The sequence below is a fragment of the Mobula hypostoma genome, chromosome 25, assembly GCF_963921235.1.
Source record: "Mobula hypostoma chromosome 25, sMobHyp1.1, whole genome shotgun sequence".
Lineage (NCBI taxonomy): Eukaryota > Metazoa > Chordata > Chondrichthyes > Myliobatiformes > Myliobatidae > Mobula > Mobula hypostoma.
In genome coordinates this window covers 20,117,414-20,135,163 of record NC_086121.1, presented here as the reverse complement: position 1 = coordinate 20,135,163, position 17,750 = coordinate 20,117,414, and the positions used below count along the sequence as shown (strand labels likewise).

The 17,750-nt window shown below is 41.5% G+C and overlaps 1 protein-coding gene across 10 annotated transcripts in view; it reads right to left on the bottom strand.

Moving 5' to 3' along the window:
• The window catches only part of LOC134337890 (pleckstrin homology domain-containing family G member 5-like), a 103,363-nt gene that overhangs the window by 12,959 nt on the left and 72,654 nt on the right, over window positions 1–17,750 (bottom strand). For 8 of the 10 annotated variants that reach the window (XM_063033220.1, XM_063033217.1, XM_063033225.1 and 5 more), the window contains 5 exons: window positions 12,877–12,975; window positions 12,250–12,300; window positions 11,667–11,816; window positions 9,902–10,012; window positions 874–1,023 (listed from right to left, as the gene is read on the bottom strand). In XM_063033220.1, coding sequence (XP_062889290.1) covers window positions 874–1,023; window positions 9,902–10,012; window positions 11,667–11,816; window positions 12,250–12,300; window positions 12,877–12,975 — 561 coding nt within the window. The remainder of the gene's footprint in view (window positions 1–873; window positions 1,024–9,901; window positions 10,013–11,666; window positions 11,817–12,249; window positions 12,301–12,876; window positions 12,976–17,750) is intronic. The other 2 variants (XM_063033222.1, XM_063033219.1) reach the window with 1 other exon arrangement.

Sequence of the window (17,750 nt, the reverse complement as noted above, 5' to 3'; positions counted from 1 at the left end):
CTATCACTCCAAGTTTTGGTCCTATTGTCACATTAAACTCTATAAAAAGTTTTTCACTGTCCAAATTACTGTTTTGAAGTATGACAGACTTTCCTTTTTGAATTTATAACCTTCTCCACACCTTAACACTCACATTTTTAGTTGTTTTTTTTAAACAGTCATTTGTGAACCAAGGTGACTCTGGTTTGTGAATTTTTTTGAAGTGATTGTTTAGGTCGATGTGGGGCCACTTTATGAATAGGTCTGGCAGATGAGTAACTGGTGAGCTGATGCACTTCCTTCATGATTAACACTGCGATTCTATCTACATCTGACACACAAACTCAAGGTTCTCAATCCTGTTCCAAACACCCCTTCTCCAGTTTGAGCAGTCATGAACCAGGGATTCTCAGATGTCAGTGCAAATATCACATTTTTCCAAAGAAACCTAGAACACATCTTTGGAACTTTCCCTTTGTGTACCAGATAATCTCTTCCTATAAAAGATTTTGGAATAGAGATACTGTTTTAAGAGTCTCCTGGGCATGTAAACAATATTCTGCAGAGGTGACTTAGTATAATTAGGGGCTTCATGCCAAGGATCTTGGCCTGGGAGAGAACACAGATAATAATTTCCCTATTCTTTCTGTGAATTTGGTGGATTTTGCCAAGAAAGCTTAGTGGTTTCCTTCCGGAATCTTCGGATGTTTGCATAGTCCATGAGTGGCTCCTGTAACTTAATTTATCAGTACACTGGTAGCAGCCTGTCTTAAACAGTGCTCATCCCAACAGAGAAACTTTGCTTTTTCCCAGTAATAGCCTCAAATCACCTTGAATTGAAGTTTGAAATGTTTGCCATGACCCAAAACATAACCGTAACCAAAGTGTACGTACCATACTAACAATGGCCTCCCTGGCACAAGCATCATCTGTTTTCTTCAGGATTGATTTGAGGAGCAGAGGATACTTGGTGAGTCGCTGATGCGGTTTGACCAGCATGTCACTGAGTTTCAGCCGGTTACACTGCTGGTGCATCTCTGCCCACTGTCGATAGACACAGACAGCAATTATTCAGGGATAGCACAGTACTGTATTTCTCCTGAACCCATTGTCACTCTCGGTCTTCTGCCACTGTCTTGTTCTCTCTCTCTGTCCTTTTCATTCTCTACCTTTTCTAATACCACAGAGCCACGGTAAATCAAGCTCCACAGAACTCTTTCCACTCTGGGCTCCCAGATCGTTCTTGGGAACTTTAGCTTCGAGCTGGCTCTGTGACCTTTCAGAAAGCAGGCTCCTGCTTGGCAATACTGCTGCAAATCTGGTTATGCACGGTTTTGGTTCTTGCGGAGGGGAGGGAGGATGATGTTCAAAGTTCTTAGAAAATTACTATTTCATAAAAGAGTTAATGTCTGTTTGGAAACAATACATATAAAATTTAGGTATCAGCTCCTTATACATGCATTGTAAAATAATTCCAATCAAGAAATGTGAACCATTTTTCAAATAAAAACCTGTTTACTCACACTTTCTGCAATACCTTCAAGTTAGATATTTTTCACAAAAATATTTAAGTAATTTCCCTTACATATTGGAGGCTGACCTGTTAGATACTATTATGAGTATGAATCCTTTGATTAAGGGTTCTATTGGAAGAATTTATAATTTATTATTACAATGGGATAAGCGTCCTTTATCTAAGATTAAACAGGATTGGGAAAAGGAACTTAATTTGACTTTTATGACGGAGGATTGGATGCGGATATTGAAGTTTGTTAACTCTTCCTCAATTTGTGCTAGCCATTCATTGATTCAATTTAAAATTGTACATCGTTATCACTTGACAAAGGAGAGACTTTCTAAAATCTTTCCTAATGTTGATAGTCATTGTGATAGATGTAAAACTGAGATAGCTACACTGACACATATGTTTTGGTCTTGTTCTATATTGGAACAGTTCTGGAAGTCGGTTTTCTCAACAATTTCTAAAGCACTTAAAATTAATTTACAACTTAATAAATTAACTGTGCTTTTTGGAATAGTTCCTCAAAATATTCATGGTATTTCTGTGTCTGACCAACATGTTATTGCATTTGTTACATTGATAGCTAGGAGGGCCATTTTGTTGAAGTGGAAGGATACATGAGCTCCCACTTTGTCACAATGGTTCTCTCAAGTGATGCTATGTCTTAGTTTGGAGAAAATTAGAAGTTGAACCTTTGAACCTATGTTTGATTTTGAGAAAAGATGGGGCTCATTTGCTCGTTATTATCATTTGAGTTAATCGATATAATTTTTCCACGATCTAATTGTAAAATTTTAGTATATTTTCTTTTCTTGCTAGCGGTTTGATGTTTATTTTTAGAAGCTTTTTGTACGACGCATGGCTCCGGGGTTGTACACCTAATGGGTTCTCTTTTTTTCTCTCACTTTTCTGCTGAGTAGGTTTTTTTGTTGTTATCACAAAATTTTGTTTTCAATCTTTAAGATGATGGTTTTGTTTTGAGGCATTGTAAGTGTTGTTACTTCGATGTACTCATGTTATTTTTCCTATATATATATATATATACAATAAAAAGATTTGAAAAGAAAAGAAAGAAAGAAAAACGTCTGTTTTTTATAGAAGTTGCGCTTTTAAATAAATGGCTGTTAAATATCTTGTTATAGACATGTTATAAGACCATGAGATACAGGAGCAGGAACAGGCCATTCAACCCATCAAGTCTGCACTGTAACTCCATCATGTCACTCAAACCCATTCTCTAGCCTTCTCCCTGTAACCTTTGACACCCTAATTAATCAAGACCTTACCAACCTCTGCCTTAAATATATCCAATGACTTTGTCTGCACAGATTCAGTACCTCTGGCTAAAGACATTTTTGCTCATCTCTGTTCTAAATTGATGCCCCTTTATTCTGAGGCTGTGCCCTCTGGTCCCAGACTCCCCCACTACAGGAAACATTCTCTCCACTTTATCTCGGCCTTTCAATATTAAGTAGGTTTCAATGGGATTCCCCCTCCCATTCTTTCAAATGACAGCATTTGCCTTCTTTGTCACTGACTCAACCTTCAGTTAATCTTTAGAAAATCCTGCATGGAGACACCCCAGTCCCTTTGCACCTCAGATATTTGAATTTTCTCCCCGTTTAGAAAGTAGACCACACTTTCTTCCTTCTATGAAAGTATATGACCATGTACTTCCCAAAACTATGTTCCTTCTGCCACATCTTTGCCGATCCTCCCGAGCTAGCTCAGTCCTTCGCACCCTGCTCAATATTACCTGCCCCTCCACCTATCTTTGTATCGCCCACAAACCTGGCCACAAAACAATCAATTCTTTCATTAAAACATTGACATATAATGTGAAAAGGATCAGTCCCAGCACCGACCCCTGTGGAACACCACTAGTCACTGGTAGCCAATCAGAAAAGGCCCTCTTCATTCCAACTCTTTGCTTCTTGTCAGTCAGCCAATCTTCTACCCATGCTAGTGACTTTCCTATAATACCATGGGCTCTTATTTTGTTAGGTAACCTTATAGTCATAGTCATACTTTACTGATCCCGAGGGAAATTGGTTTTCCTTACAGCTGCACCATAAATAATTAAGTAATAATAAACCCATAAATAATTAAATAGTAATATGTAAATTATGCCAGGGAATAAGTCCAGGACCAGCCTACTGGCTCAGGGTGTCTGACCCTCCAAGGGAAGAGTTGTAAAGTTTGATGGCCACAGGCAAGAATGACTTCCTATGATGCTCAGTGTTGCATCTCGGTGGAATGAGTCTCTGGCTGAATGTACTCCTGTGCCCAACAAGTCCATCTTGTAGTGGATGGGAGACATTGTCCAAGATGGCATGCAACTTAGACAGCATCCTCTTTTCAGACACCACCGTGAGAGAGTCCAGTTCCATCCCCACAACATCACTGGCCTTACGAATGGTAGTCCTGACGAAGGGTCTCGGCCTGAAACGCCGACTGCACCTCTTCCTAGATTTGCTGCCTGGTCTGCTGCGTTCACCAGCAACTTTTATGTGTGTTGCTTGAATTTCCAGCATCTGCAGAATTCCTGTTGTTTACGAATGAGTTTGTTGATTCTGTTGGTGTCTGCTACCCTCAGCCTGCTGCCCCAGCACACAACAGCAAACATGATAGCACTGGCCACCACAGACTTGTAGAACATCCTCAGCATCGTCCGACAGATGTCAAAGGACCTCAGTCTCCTCAGGAAATAGAGAGGCACCTTATGTGTGGCACCTTGTCAAAGGCCTTCTGAAAATCCAAGTAAACAACATCTACTAACTCTCCTTTGTCTATTTATTTCCTCAAAGAATTCCAACAGATTTGTCAGGCAAGATTTCTCCTGACAGAAACCACGCTGACTTTGGCCTATTTTATCATGTGCCTCCAATTACTCTGAAAACTTACCCTTAATAATAGACTCCAACATATTTCCAACCACTTAAGTCAGGCTAACTGGACTATAATTTCCTTTCTTCTGCCTCTTTTCCATCTTAAAGAGTGGAGTGACATTTGCGATTGCCAGTCCTCCATAATCATTCCAGAATCTAGTGACTCTTGAAAGATCATTACTAATGCCTCCGCAATCTCTTCAGCTACCTGTTTCATAACCCTGGGGTGTAGTCCATCTGGTCAAAATGACTTGTCTACCTTCAGACATCTCAGTTTCCCAAGCACCTTCTCCTTAGTAATAGCAACGACGCTCAGCTCTGACCCTTACACACTTGCATTTCTGGCACTCTGCCAGTGTCTTCCACAGTGAAGACTGATGCAAAATATTATTCAGTTCATCCACTATTTCTTTGTGCCCCATTACTACCACTCCAGTGTCATTTTTCAATGGTCCAATGTCCACTCTCACCTCTCTTACTTTTTATATATTATAAACGGAAAAACTTTTTATATCCTCTTATATTATTGGCTAGCCGACCTTCATATTTCATCTTTTCTCTCTTTATGGTTACTTTTGGTGTTGATTTTGAAAGCTTTCCATTCCACTAACTTCCCAGTAATTTTTGTTATATTATATGCTCTCTCTTGCTTTTATGCTGTCTTTGACTTCTCTTGTCAGTCATGGTTGCCTCATTCTCTCTTTGAAATATTTCTTCGTGCGTGGGATGTATCCATACTGTACCTTCCAAATTGTTCCCAGAAACTCCAGCCATTGCTGTTCTGCTGTCATCCCTGCTAATGTCCCCTTCCAATCAACTTTGGCCAGCTCCTCTCCCATGCCTCTGAAATTCCCTTGGACTCCACTGTAATACTGATACATCCAATTTTAACTTCTCCTTTTCATACTGCAGGGTGAATTCTATCATACTCTGATTATTGCCTCCCAAGGGTTCTCGTACTTCAAGCTCCCAATCAGATCTGGGTCACTACATCATACCTAATACAGAGTTGCCATTCCTCTAGTGGGCTCAACCATAAGCTGCTCTAAAAAGCCATCTCATAGGCATTATCCAAATTCCCCCTCTTGGGATCCAGCACCAAACGTAATTATACTTGGTTATGGAGAGGGTGTGGAGGAGGTTCACCAGGATGCTGTCTGGAGTAGAGAACACGTGCTATGAGGAGACAGTCTTGACAAAGTTTAGAGAATGATGTAAGGCATAGATATAATAGACCGCCAGGACCTTTCTGCCCCCAACTTCCCCGGTCAACACTAAAAGGCACGGATCTGAGGCGGGGGGACGGGTGGAAGTTCACAGGATATGTGCAGGGAAGGTGGCTGGAATGCAACTCCATGGGTAATGGTGTTGGAATATATGATAGAGGAATTTAAGAAGCTCTTACAAAGATACATGAATATGTAAACAACGAAGTGATAAGGACCACATGCGTACGGAAAGGATTAAGTGCCATTAGCTTAATTAGCTTGGCACCACACTGTGGACTGAAGTATTGATGTGTAGTACAGCTTCATGTCAGAACTTCAACAGGAAAGTTGGGAAAGAAACATATATCCAAGGCTTGTGGGGGTGGGAGGTGCGGAATAAAGCGAGCAGGACATATGGGAGCTCCAACAACTTTCAGTAGCAGCTTTAATACAGCAAAAATATTCCAAGGTGGTTCACAAGAACATTATCAAACATAATAAAATGTTGACTAAATGGATATCAGAACAGATGACCAAAGGCCAGGAAAGGGGGACAATTAAAGGACAACCGAGGAAAAGGTTGAGGGCAAAAATTCCAGAGTTCATGACCAGTAGAGGTGGATCAAGGATGACTAGGAGGCAAAATTGTAAGCTCACAGAGAGTCCTAAGACTGAAAGGGGTTACAGATACAGGAAGGGGTAAGACTCAGAAGGATTTGACAACAAGACTGCGAATTTTCTTATCAAGTTATCTGGAAAGGAACAGAGCTGAGAAGTTTGCAGTGCAGTATCAGTTACAATTCCCTATCTGTGCAAGACATCAGAAAGCATTTTTTTGTGTTTAGGTTCTGTATTTAGCAGCATGCAAGAGCAAATTGGCTGATGCAGCTATATGATGCATCACAATGGAAACAAGTTTCATTGGCAACTATGGCTAAACTTACTTCCTGCATATATATTCATATATTTATGTACTTATACACACACATACATATACACATACACGTGCAACAAACAGTGTGAGTACAAAAGAAAATAAATAATTAATAAATAAGCAATAAGTATCTAAAACATGAGGTGAAGAGTCCTTGAAAGTAAGTCAAGGTTGTGGGAACATATCAACGATGGGACAAGTGAAGTTGAGTGAAGTTATTCCCTTTGGTTCAAAAGCCTGATGGGTGATGGTTATTAACTATTCTTGAACCTGGTGGTGTGAGTCCTGTCTCTCCTGTACCTTCTTCCTGATGGCAGCAGCAAGAAGAGAGCATGTCTTGTGTGGTGGGCGTCCCTGATGATGGATACTGCTTTCCTACAACAGTGTTTGTAGATGTCCTCACTGGTGGGGAGGACTTTACTTGTGATGGACTGGGCCCTATCCACTGCCACTGGATTCCACTGTAGAATTTTCTGTTCAAGGCCATTGGTGTTTCCATACCTGTCTGTGATGCAGCCATCTATATACTTTCCACTACACCTCTATAGAAGTCTGTCGAAGTCTTAGATGTCATGCCCAATCTCTGCAAGCTCCTAAGGAAGCAGAGGGCAGCCATGTTTTCCTCCTAATTGCAGTTACGTGCTGGGGCTAGGACAGATCCTCCAAAATAATAACGCAGGAGTTTAAAGTTGTTGACCCTCTCTGATCCTCCAGTGAGGACTGGTTCATTCATGGACCTCTGGTGTCCGTTTCCTGAAGTCAATAATCAGCTTTTTGGTCTTGTGGGCATTGAATGAGGAGCTGTTGTTATGGCAACACTCAGCCAGATTTTCAATCTCCCTCCTATGCGTAGATTCTTCACCACCTTTGATCCAGCCTACAACAGTGGTGTCATCAGCAAACTTGAATATGGCACTGGAGCTGTGCTTAGCCACATAGTCAATAGTGTAAAGTGAGTAGAGCGGGGGTTAAGCACACAGCCTTTTAGCGCACCTGTGCTGATGAAGATCATAGAGGAGAAGTTGTCGTCAATCCGAACTGAATGGGGTCTGCAAGTGAGGAAATCAAGGATCCAATTGCACTAGGAGGTATTGAGGCCAAGGTCTTTGAGCTTATTAATTAGGCTTGAAGGCATGACGGCATTGAATCCTGAGCTGTAGTTGATCAAGAGCATCCTGATGCATGTATCCTTGCTATCCAGACTGTATGAAAAGGCAATAAGATGGCATCTGCTCTGGACCTGTTGCTCCGAGAGGCAAATTGGAGCAAATCTAAGTCGCTTCTCAGGCAGGAGTTGATATGATTCATCACCAACCTCTCAAAGTACTTCATCATTGTTTATGTAAGTGCTGCTGAGTGATAGTCATTGAGACAGGTCACCACACTCTCCTTAGGCACTGGTATACTTGGAGCAGGTGGTACCACACACTGCCCAAGTGAGAGGTTAAAGACCTCAGTGAACACTCCAGCCAGTTGATCAGCGCAGGTCTTTAGTATTTGGCCAGGTTCCCAACTACGCTGGATGCTTTTGTGGGTGCACCCTCCTGAAAGCTGCTTGCACATCCTCAGAGACTAAAATCATTGGAAATGTGGGAGTTCGTGATGATTGTTCCACGTTTTGAAAGTCAAAGCGAGCACAGTAGGCATTTAGCCATCTGGAAGCAAAGCCCTGGTTTTGCCTATTCCATCAGATTTCAATTCATAAGAGGTGACAATTTGCAAGCCCTGCACAAATGTCGAACACCGTTTGTTGATTCAAGTTTAGTCTGGAATTGCCACTTCGCCCATGAGATGGCTTTCCGGAAGTTGCACCTGCACCTCTTGTAATTTTCTTGGTCAACAGACTTGAACACCTCTGTTCTGGCCCTCAGCTGACTGCGGATCTCATGATTGATCCAGGGCTTCTGGTTGAGGACGACTCTGAAATGATTTTGTGGGGCCACGCTCGTCTACAACTGTTTAAATAAACATGGTAACCATGGTAACCATGGTATTCTTTCAGATCCACAGTCTGTGAACGGTTCTGGTGTGTGTGTGTGTTTGTGTGTGTGCGTGTCTGTGTGTCAGTGTGTGTGTGTGTATATATATATGGGTGTGTGTGTGTGTCCATGTGTGTGTGTGTGTCAGTGTGTGTGTGTGTATATATATGGGTGTGTCTGTGTGTCAGAGTGTATGTGTGTGTGTATATGTGGGTGTGTGTGTGTGTGTTTGTGTGTGTGTGTGTCTGTGTGTCAGTGTGTGTCTGTATATATGGGTGTGTGTGTTGCACATATTTTAATATAAAATGGCCCAATGGATTACAAAATGACAGGCTTGTGGTTAGGTACAATAAAAAGTTTCAGATTAAACACTGAGCCAAAAAATCACCTTGTTTCAAAATACTATGCAAATATCAACCAACACTGCCCCCCCCCCATGCTTATTATTCTGCATTAGATAATATCTAGGAATGACAATAATATTATCCCCATGTTAAATATAAGAAAGTATACTCCATGAGCTACACACAGGTGGCTTCCAAATGGTGTAAACCATAAATAACAAAAGAATATGGAAACATCACTATCTTTGTACAAGCAGAAAGCTGCAATATACACACTGTCATTTCCACTGAGGCACAAGGTGCAAAAATTTACTCAAGGCAAAATAATGGGACAGGAGAATATTTGTGGTTTTAATACATTCTTAGGCTGCGAGCTTTACAGCAAAGCCACTATTTTGTAAATCATTGCTATTACTACTAGAATATGGGGCCTCCTTCCAAAAGATTTCTCTCACATCCTGTTGCTCCCTGAATCCTAACTGCAGCTACTATGATTTCTCACCCTTACTTAGTCGAGATAGCCGTGATTTACAAAGGTCTTCCCCAAAGAGAACATCTTTGCACTGCATTCTCTGAAGCCTAAATGGAAGAGGTTCCAGTGAAGAAAGTTTGGGAGAAGAGACCAGAGACTGGGGGAGCAAAGAGCAGAGTGGTGGCCTATAGGTAGAAGTGATATAAGTGGGGGTTACTGAAAGGGTTTCCTGCATGACAGCATCATAAAGTTGTCATGTGGGTAGAGGCAGAACAAAACCCACCCAGAAGATGAAGGTTCTTTCTTCTTTACCAATAGCTCATAGTCCATTTTGTCATTTTGAGAAGATGGCCTCCCCATATTGTGGCGACCACAATAGAAACCCGTGTCAGGATAGTACAATGATTTCCATAATCCCCAGTGGGTCAGCAACACATGTCCAACTCAGCTGTGTTCACAGTCCCTGTGCATTCACTATTTTGCATAACTGAGGACCTCAGGGACCTGGGCAAACCTCGCAAGCCTGCGAGGAAGCTCCGGTTTGTCGCATAGATTAGAGATGGACGGGCACTGACCGTTACATAGGTCCTGAAGAGTTCGTTGTCGCGGAGATGGCTTCTCATGTATTCCATGCAGCCCTCCTCCTCCATGCAGTACTGAACATATGGCTTAAAACGCTCTCCAAACTGTGACAGATAACAAGAAATACAGACTTTTGAGTTTGAGCAGTGATAGAACTAGCAGCTCATTAAGAACTGAAACAATACAGAGGAAGTTCCATTAGTTTTTGGCAATGGAAAATTAGCTTCAAATTTGCTTGTGATGCCAGAATTTGAAGGCTAAAGCTAACTGAACACCACTTGGTAAACTAGCAATCCACAGCCTCTGGGATTTTGCAACCGGCCGCTCAGAGGATGGGTCTGCACAATTTTGAAAACCCACATCATTGTTCTCTTCAACTTAGCTTCTTATCCAGTTGACTCTGCACCTCTACTAATCAGAGCCGTGGTACTGGCATTCACATTAAGATTGTGACTGGCTTCTTCTTGAGATCTCTACCACCATAGAAACCATCCTCTAGGCAATTTGATTCACTCCATGCAATATCACAAAATGGCTGAGAACAAAGGACACTATAAAGGCTACAGGAACATTCAACATCCCAGCTGTAGTACTGACGACTGCTTTGCAGAATTAGCTGTGCATCTAAACGAGCAGTTCTAACACTGGCATTTACCTAGCAATGTAAAAATTGCCCAGATAAATCCATTAAAGCTAATTTCTGCCAGATCAGTCCACTCTCAATCAGAAACAACGTGATGAAAGCTGTTATTGACAGTGGCATTAAGTGGTATACACTCACCAATAATCTACTCTCTAGCATTTAAGATTGGACTTTACTAATGCTATTCCACTCCAGATCTCCATCACAGCTTTGGTCCAGACATGAACCAATGTCCTGTCCTGATCTGGAGAAAGCCATCATGAGAGCACAAAGGCAAATTCCATATGAAATTAGAGACAGTTGTGGCAGGTTTTGCGTGCTATTACTTCCAATATGTCGAAACGTTTTAGAATAAATGAGAGTGCTGCTTCACTCTCCAATGAGCTCATTGCTTTTTATGCATGCTTTGAAAGGGAGACTAACCCTACACCCGTGCATATCCCCACAGCACGTAGCAACTCTGTGATCTCTTTCTCAGAGGCCAATGTCAGAAAATCCTTCAAGAAAGTGAACACTCACAATATGTCAGGACTCAATCGTGTACTGAGCCGGATGCTGAAAACCTGTGCTGACCAACTGGCTGGACATTTTCAATGATTCATTGCTGTGTATGTGGTTGCCACCTGCTTCAAAAGGACAACAATCATGCCGGTGCCCGAGAAGAACAGAATGAGCTGCCTAAATGACTATTGACACGTAGCACTCACATCGACACATAGTGAAGTGCATTGAGCAGTTGGTTATAGCTGGAATTTACTCCTGCCTCAGCAAAGCCCTGGACCCACTGCAATTTATGAATTGCCAGAACAGGTCTACTGCGGACACAATCTCATTTGCTTTCCACTCTACTTTGAAGCAAAAGAAAACAGCAAAACATAAGTCAGGCTGACATCTATTGATTACAGCTCAGCACTCAATACCATCACCATCTTAGTCCTAATGAAAAAGCTTCTAAAACTGGGCCTCTGTCATCAACAATCAGACAGTGGGTACGTTCAAGAGGCATTTGGCTAAAACCACGTCATGTTCTCTGCCGAAGCCTTACATTAACACTTGATTGTAATGATTCCATCTGACTCCATTCACCTATACCCTCTTTTCCTCTTGTGACTTACCTTCTTGAATCCTTTGTGGAAGTGCGTGGGATTGAGGAGTGTTTTGCTCTCCCGGGTCTTTTGCAATACTGGAGCCATCACGTCTCGCCACAAAACCTGGTGTAATTGAATAATCTCCTGGATGTTACAGAACAATTTCTTTGGGTCGACCTGCAGAACACCATACCTGAAATCACTCTTTCATTTTTCACAAGTTAAACCATAGGATGCATACAAAACAACACCAGTGTGCAAGGAAAAGCTGGAGCCTACGTACAGATTATCAACCGAAACATCTGAATTTACACCAGGGCATGTAGGTACCTCAGCCTGTTTGCACAAACACCAACACCAATGTACAAACTTCAAAGCATTTGTACAAAGACTTCTGGTTGTATTCTTTTAGAAAATATTAATCCTTAGAGCAGGGGTTCCCAAACTGGGGTTCAAGGACCCCTCGGTTAATGGTAGGGTCCATAGCATAAAAAAGTTGGGAACCCTTGCCTTAGAGGTTTCCTTATCCTCTAAGCACTGCTCACTTTAGCATATTACTAATGGAATTCATTTGACATTTTTTCTTTCAAAGTTAAATGCTTGACCTTACCTCAGTCAACAAGCCTGATTCTTGCAGGTTCATCAGACAGCACAGGAAGAGCTGTAAAAGGAAGACACGCAAGGTGAATAACATACACTGACAAAATTATTCATTAAGGGTACATTAGTGAGAGAAGTTTGTAATGCTTACATACCTTTGCTGTTTGTGGCTGAGCTTGGGTTGAAAGATCTAACCTTTTGAGTTATCTCAGTACTGATAGTTAAATCTATGATAGTGAAGTGAAGAGTCATTATTGCCAACAATAATGACTGACGAAGGGAAGTAAGCAAATTCTAACAAGCATTCACACTTTCAGGACAGGAAGGGTCCTGAACCCCAGTGGAAGTCAGAACCTTCAGGACTGGAAGAAACTTGTACACCTCTGTTGAAGGGTACAGTTGAAAAAGGTTGAGCCTTAAAAGCAAAGGGTGTTATTCACATACTATTTACTGACCCAGCTACGTTTAGTATTAGAGAATGGTGATCAGGACTCAGCCGGAAGTCTGTTAAATTGACATAATGCAGAAAGCAAAGACAGGACTGGAGATATCTGCCACCACCAGGGATCAGTGGAGTGCTCAAAACTCTACCATCTGAGGTACGAGGTGATGGAGTGGGGTTGAGTCGGAGACTTACATCTGTGATGACACGTAGCTTCCTAATATAGGCAGCCTCAGTATTCAGCAGCTCCCAGAGAGCCTCCTGTTGATGGAATTGCTTCCGGGTGAGCTTCTGCTGAGGAGACAAGGTGTATGGTTAATTGATAAATACTTGGAATCTTGTGTTCTACCAACAAATATCTTATGTAACAGGCACCCCAGTATAAATACTCAGTGTACTGGGTTTCTCCCACAAATATCTCATTATACTAACATATTCATGCTTTGTACATAGGGATCTCAAAAGTATCTAAAAACTGAGGCATCCTTCTGTACCCGTATACCCAGGTTCACAGTGTAAATATCCACAAATACTCATGTTCCTCTCATAAATATCCTCAAAATACCTGGACTCTCTCCCCTCTCAACCATAACAATTCCTTTCCATTAGAACCCTCAGCCTTGCATTCCTTACATATTACTTTTGAGCCAGCACGTCATTTCACAGTTTGGCATTCTGTAATATTCTGGACTCGTTTCCCATTTTTCTCTGGAGAAACAAAAGACAAGTCCTAATGCAGAGTTTTGGCTTGAAGCATCAATAATGGAATACAGTGTGGGGAGGGTATGGTCATCCACTTTGGTGGAAGGAATAAAGGCATTGATCATTTTCTGAGGAGAGTATTCAGAAAATAGAGGTGCAAAGGGACTTGGGAGCCCTAGTACAGGATTCCCTAAAGGTTAACTTGCAGTTTGAGTTCACAGTAAGGAAGCCAATGCAATATTGGCATTCATTTCCAAAGGATTACAATATAAAAGAAAGATACAATGCTGAGGATTTATAAGGCATTGGTCAGACAGCATTTGGAAATTTGTGAGCAGTTTTGAGCCCCATACCTAAGAAAGGAGATGTTGGCTTTTGAGGCAGTCTAGAGGTTTATAAGATTAATTCTGGGAATGAAAGGTTGAATGTATGAGGAATATTTGATGGCTCTGGGCCTGTACTTGCTGGAGTTCAGAAGAATAAGGGGGAGATCTCATTGAAACCTACTGAATATTGAAAGGCCTAGATAGAGTGGATGTGTAGATGATGTTTCCGTTCATGAGAGAGTCTAGTATCAGAGGGCACAGACTCAAAATAGAAGGACACCCCCAGAACAGGGATAAGGAAGAATTTCTTTCTTTTCAAATCTTTTTATTATTATTATCCAAAATTAACAAGAGTACATCGAAGTAGGCAACACTTACAATGTCTCAAGAAAAAAAAATACTGCTTTAAAGATTGAAAAATTTTGGTGACAAAAAAAGAGAAAAAAAAACCCTACTAAGCAAGGAAAAGTGAGAAAAAAAAAACCGTTCAACCCCGGAGCCATGCGTCATACAAAAAGCCTCTAAAGATAAACATCAAACAGGCAGCAAGAAAAAAATATATACCAAAAATTTACAATTAGATCGTGGAAGAAATCTATCAATTATCTCAAGTGACAGCAATGAGAAAATGAACCCTATCTTTTCTCAAAATCAAACATAGGTTCAAAGGTTCGTCTTCTAATTTTCTCCAAACTAAGACATAGCATCACTTGAGAGAACCATTGTGACAAAGTGGGAGCTGATGTATCCTTCCACTTCAACAAAATGGCCCTCCTAGCTATTAATGTAACAAATGCAATAACATGTTGGTCAGACAAAGAGATACCGCGGATATTTTGAGGAATTATTCCAAAAAGCACAGTTAATTTGTTAGGTTGTAAATGAATTTTAAGTGCTTTAGAAATTGTAGAAAAAACTGACTTCCAGAACTGTTCCAGTATAGAACAGGACCAAAACATATGTGTCAGTGTAGCTGTCTCAGTTTCACATCTATCAAAATTACTATCAACATTAGGTAACATTTTAGACAATCTCTCCTTTGTCAAATAGTAACGGTGTGCAATTTTAAATTGAATCAGTGAATGACTAGCACAGATCGAAGAAGAGTTAACCAACTTCAGAATCCATGTCCAGTCCTCCGTCATAAAAGTCAAATTAAGTTCCTTTTCTCAATCTTGTTTAATCTTAAAAAAAGGACACTTATCCCACTGTAATAGTAAATTATAAATTCTTCCAATGGAATCCTTCATCAAAGGGTTCATACTCGTAATAGTATCTAACAGGTTGGCATCCAATACGTAAGGAAAATTACTTCAATATTTTTGTATGAAATGTCTAACTTGAAGGTATTGTAAAAAGAGTGAGTATGAAAGAGAATATTTATTAACTGATTGTTCAAAAGACATCAGTCTATCTACTTTAAATAAATCTAAAAAAGAACTAATACCTTTATTTTTCCAAAGTAATAAAGTTGGATCACTCAAAGAAGGCTTAAAAAAGTAATTTCAATAAATTAAACTACAAAGTTTAAATTTTTTAAGATTAAAAAAGTTACGGAACTGGAGCCAAGTTTGTAGGGAGGAATTTCTTCAGCCAGAGTGTAGTGAATCTGTGAAATTCATTGCCAGAAATGGCTGCGGAGGTCAAATCACTGGATATTTTAACAGTGGAGGTTAATAGGTTCTTGATTAGTAAGGGACAGGGCAGGCAATTGAAGCTGAGAGAAAAATAATTCAGCCATGATCAAATGGTGGAGCTGGCTTGAAGCACTGAATGGCCTAATTTTGCTCCTATGTCTTATAGAACATAGAATAGTACAGCACAGTACAGGCCCTTCAGCCCACAATGTTGTGCCGACCCTCAAACCCTGCCTCCCATATAAGCCCCCAACTTAAATTCCTCCATATACCTATCAAGTAGTCTCTTAAACTTCACTAGTGTATCTGCCTCCACCACTGACTCAGGCAGTGCATTCCACGCACCAACCACTCTCTGAGTAAAAAACCTTCCTCTAATATCCCCCTTGAACTTCCCACCCCTTACCTTAAAGCCAGGTCCTCTTGTATTGAGCAGTGGTGCCCTGGGGAAGAGGCGCTGGCTTTTCACTCTATCTATTCTTCTTATTATCTTGTACACCTCTATCATGTCTCCTCTCATCCTCCTTCTCTCCAAAGAGTAAAGCCCTAGCTCCCTTAATCTCTGATCATAATGCATACTCTCTAAACCAGGCAGCAGCCTGGTAAATCTCTGTACCCTTTCCAATGCTTCCACATCCTTCCTATAGTGAGGCGACCAGAACTGGACACAGTACTCCAAATGTGGCCTAACCAGAGTTTTATAGAGCTGCATCATTACATTGTGACTCTTAAACTCCATCCCTCGACTTATGAAAGCTAACACCCCATAAGCTTTCTTAACTACCCTATCCACCTGTGAGGCAACTTTCAGGAATCTGTGGACATGTACCCCCAGATCCCTCTGCTCCTCCACACTACCAAGTATCCTACCATTTACTTTGTACTCTGCTTTGCAGTTTGTCCTTCCAAAGAGTACCACCTCACACTTCTCCAGGTTAAACTCCATCTGCCACTTCTCAGCCCACTTCTGCATCCTATCAACGTCTCTTTGCAATCTTCGACAATTCTCTACACTATCTACACACCACCAACCTTTGTGTCATCTGCAAACTTGCCAACCCACCCTTCTACCCCCACATCCAGGTCGTTAATAAAAATCACGAAAAGTAGAGGTCCCAGAACAGATCCTTCTGGGACACCACTAGTCATAATCCTCCAATCTGAATGTACTCCCTCCACCACCACCCTCTGCCTTCTGCAGGCAGGCCAATTCTGAATCCACCTGGTCAAACTTCCCTGAATCCATGCCTTCTGACTTTCTGAATAAGCCTACCGTGTGGAACCTTGTCAAATGCCTTACTCAAATCCATATAGATCACATCCACTGCACTACCCTCATCTATATGCCTGGTCACCACCTCAAAGAACTCTATCAGGCTTGTTAGACACAATCTGCCCTTCACAAAGCCATGCTGACTGTCCCTGATCAGACCATGATTCTCTAAATGCCCATAGATCCTATCTCTAAGAATCTTTTCCAACAGCTTTCCCACCACAGACGTAAGGCTCACTGGTCTATAATTACCTGGACTATCCCTACTACCTTTTTTGAACAAGGGGACAACATTCGCCTCCCTCTAATCCTCTGGTACTATTCCCGTGGACAATGAGGACATAAAGATCCTAGCCAGAGGCTCAGCAATCTCTTCCCTTGCCTCGTGGAGCAGCCTGGGGAATATTCCGTCAGGCCCCGGAGACTTATCTGTCCTAATGTATTTTAACAACTCTAACACCTCCTCTCCCTTAATATCAACATGCTCCAGAACATCAACCTCGCTCATATTGTCCTCACCATCATCAAGTTCCCTCTCATTGGTGAATACCAAAGAGAAGTATTCATTGAGGACCTCACTCACTTCCACAGCCTCCAGGCACATCTTCCCACCTTTATCTCTTATCGGTCCTACCTTCACTCCTGTCATCCTTTTTTTCTTCACATAATTGAAGAATGTCTTGGGGTTTTCCTTTACCCTACTTGCCAAGGCCTTCTCATGCCCCCTTCTTGCTCTTCTCAGCCCCTTCTTAAGCTCCTTTCTTGCTTCCCTATATTCCTCAATAGACCCATCTGATCCTTGCTTCCTAAACCTCATGTATGCTGCCTTCTTCCACCTGACTAGATTTTCCACCTCACCTGTCACCCATGGTTCCTTCACCCTACCATTCTTTATCTTCCTCACCGGGACAAATTTAACCCTAACATCCTGCAAGAGATCTCTAAACCTCGACCACATGTCCATAATACATTTCCCTGCAAAAACATCATCCCAATTCACACCCGCAAGTTCTAGCCTTATAGCCTCATAATTTGCCCTTCCCCAATTAAAAATTTTCCTGTAACACACATCAAAGTTGCTGGTGAACGCAGCAGGCCAGGCAGCATCTCTAGGAAGAGGTACAGTCGACG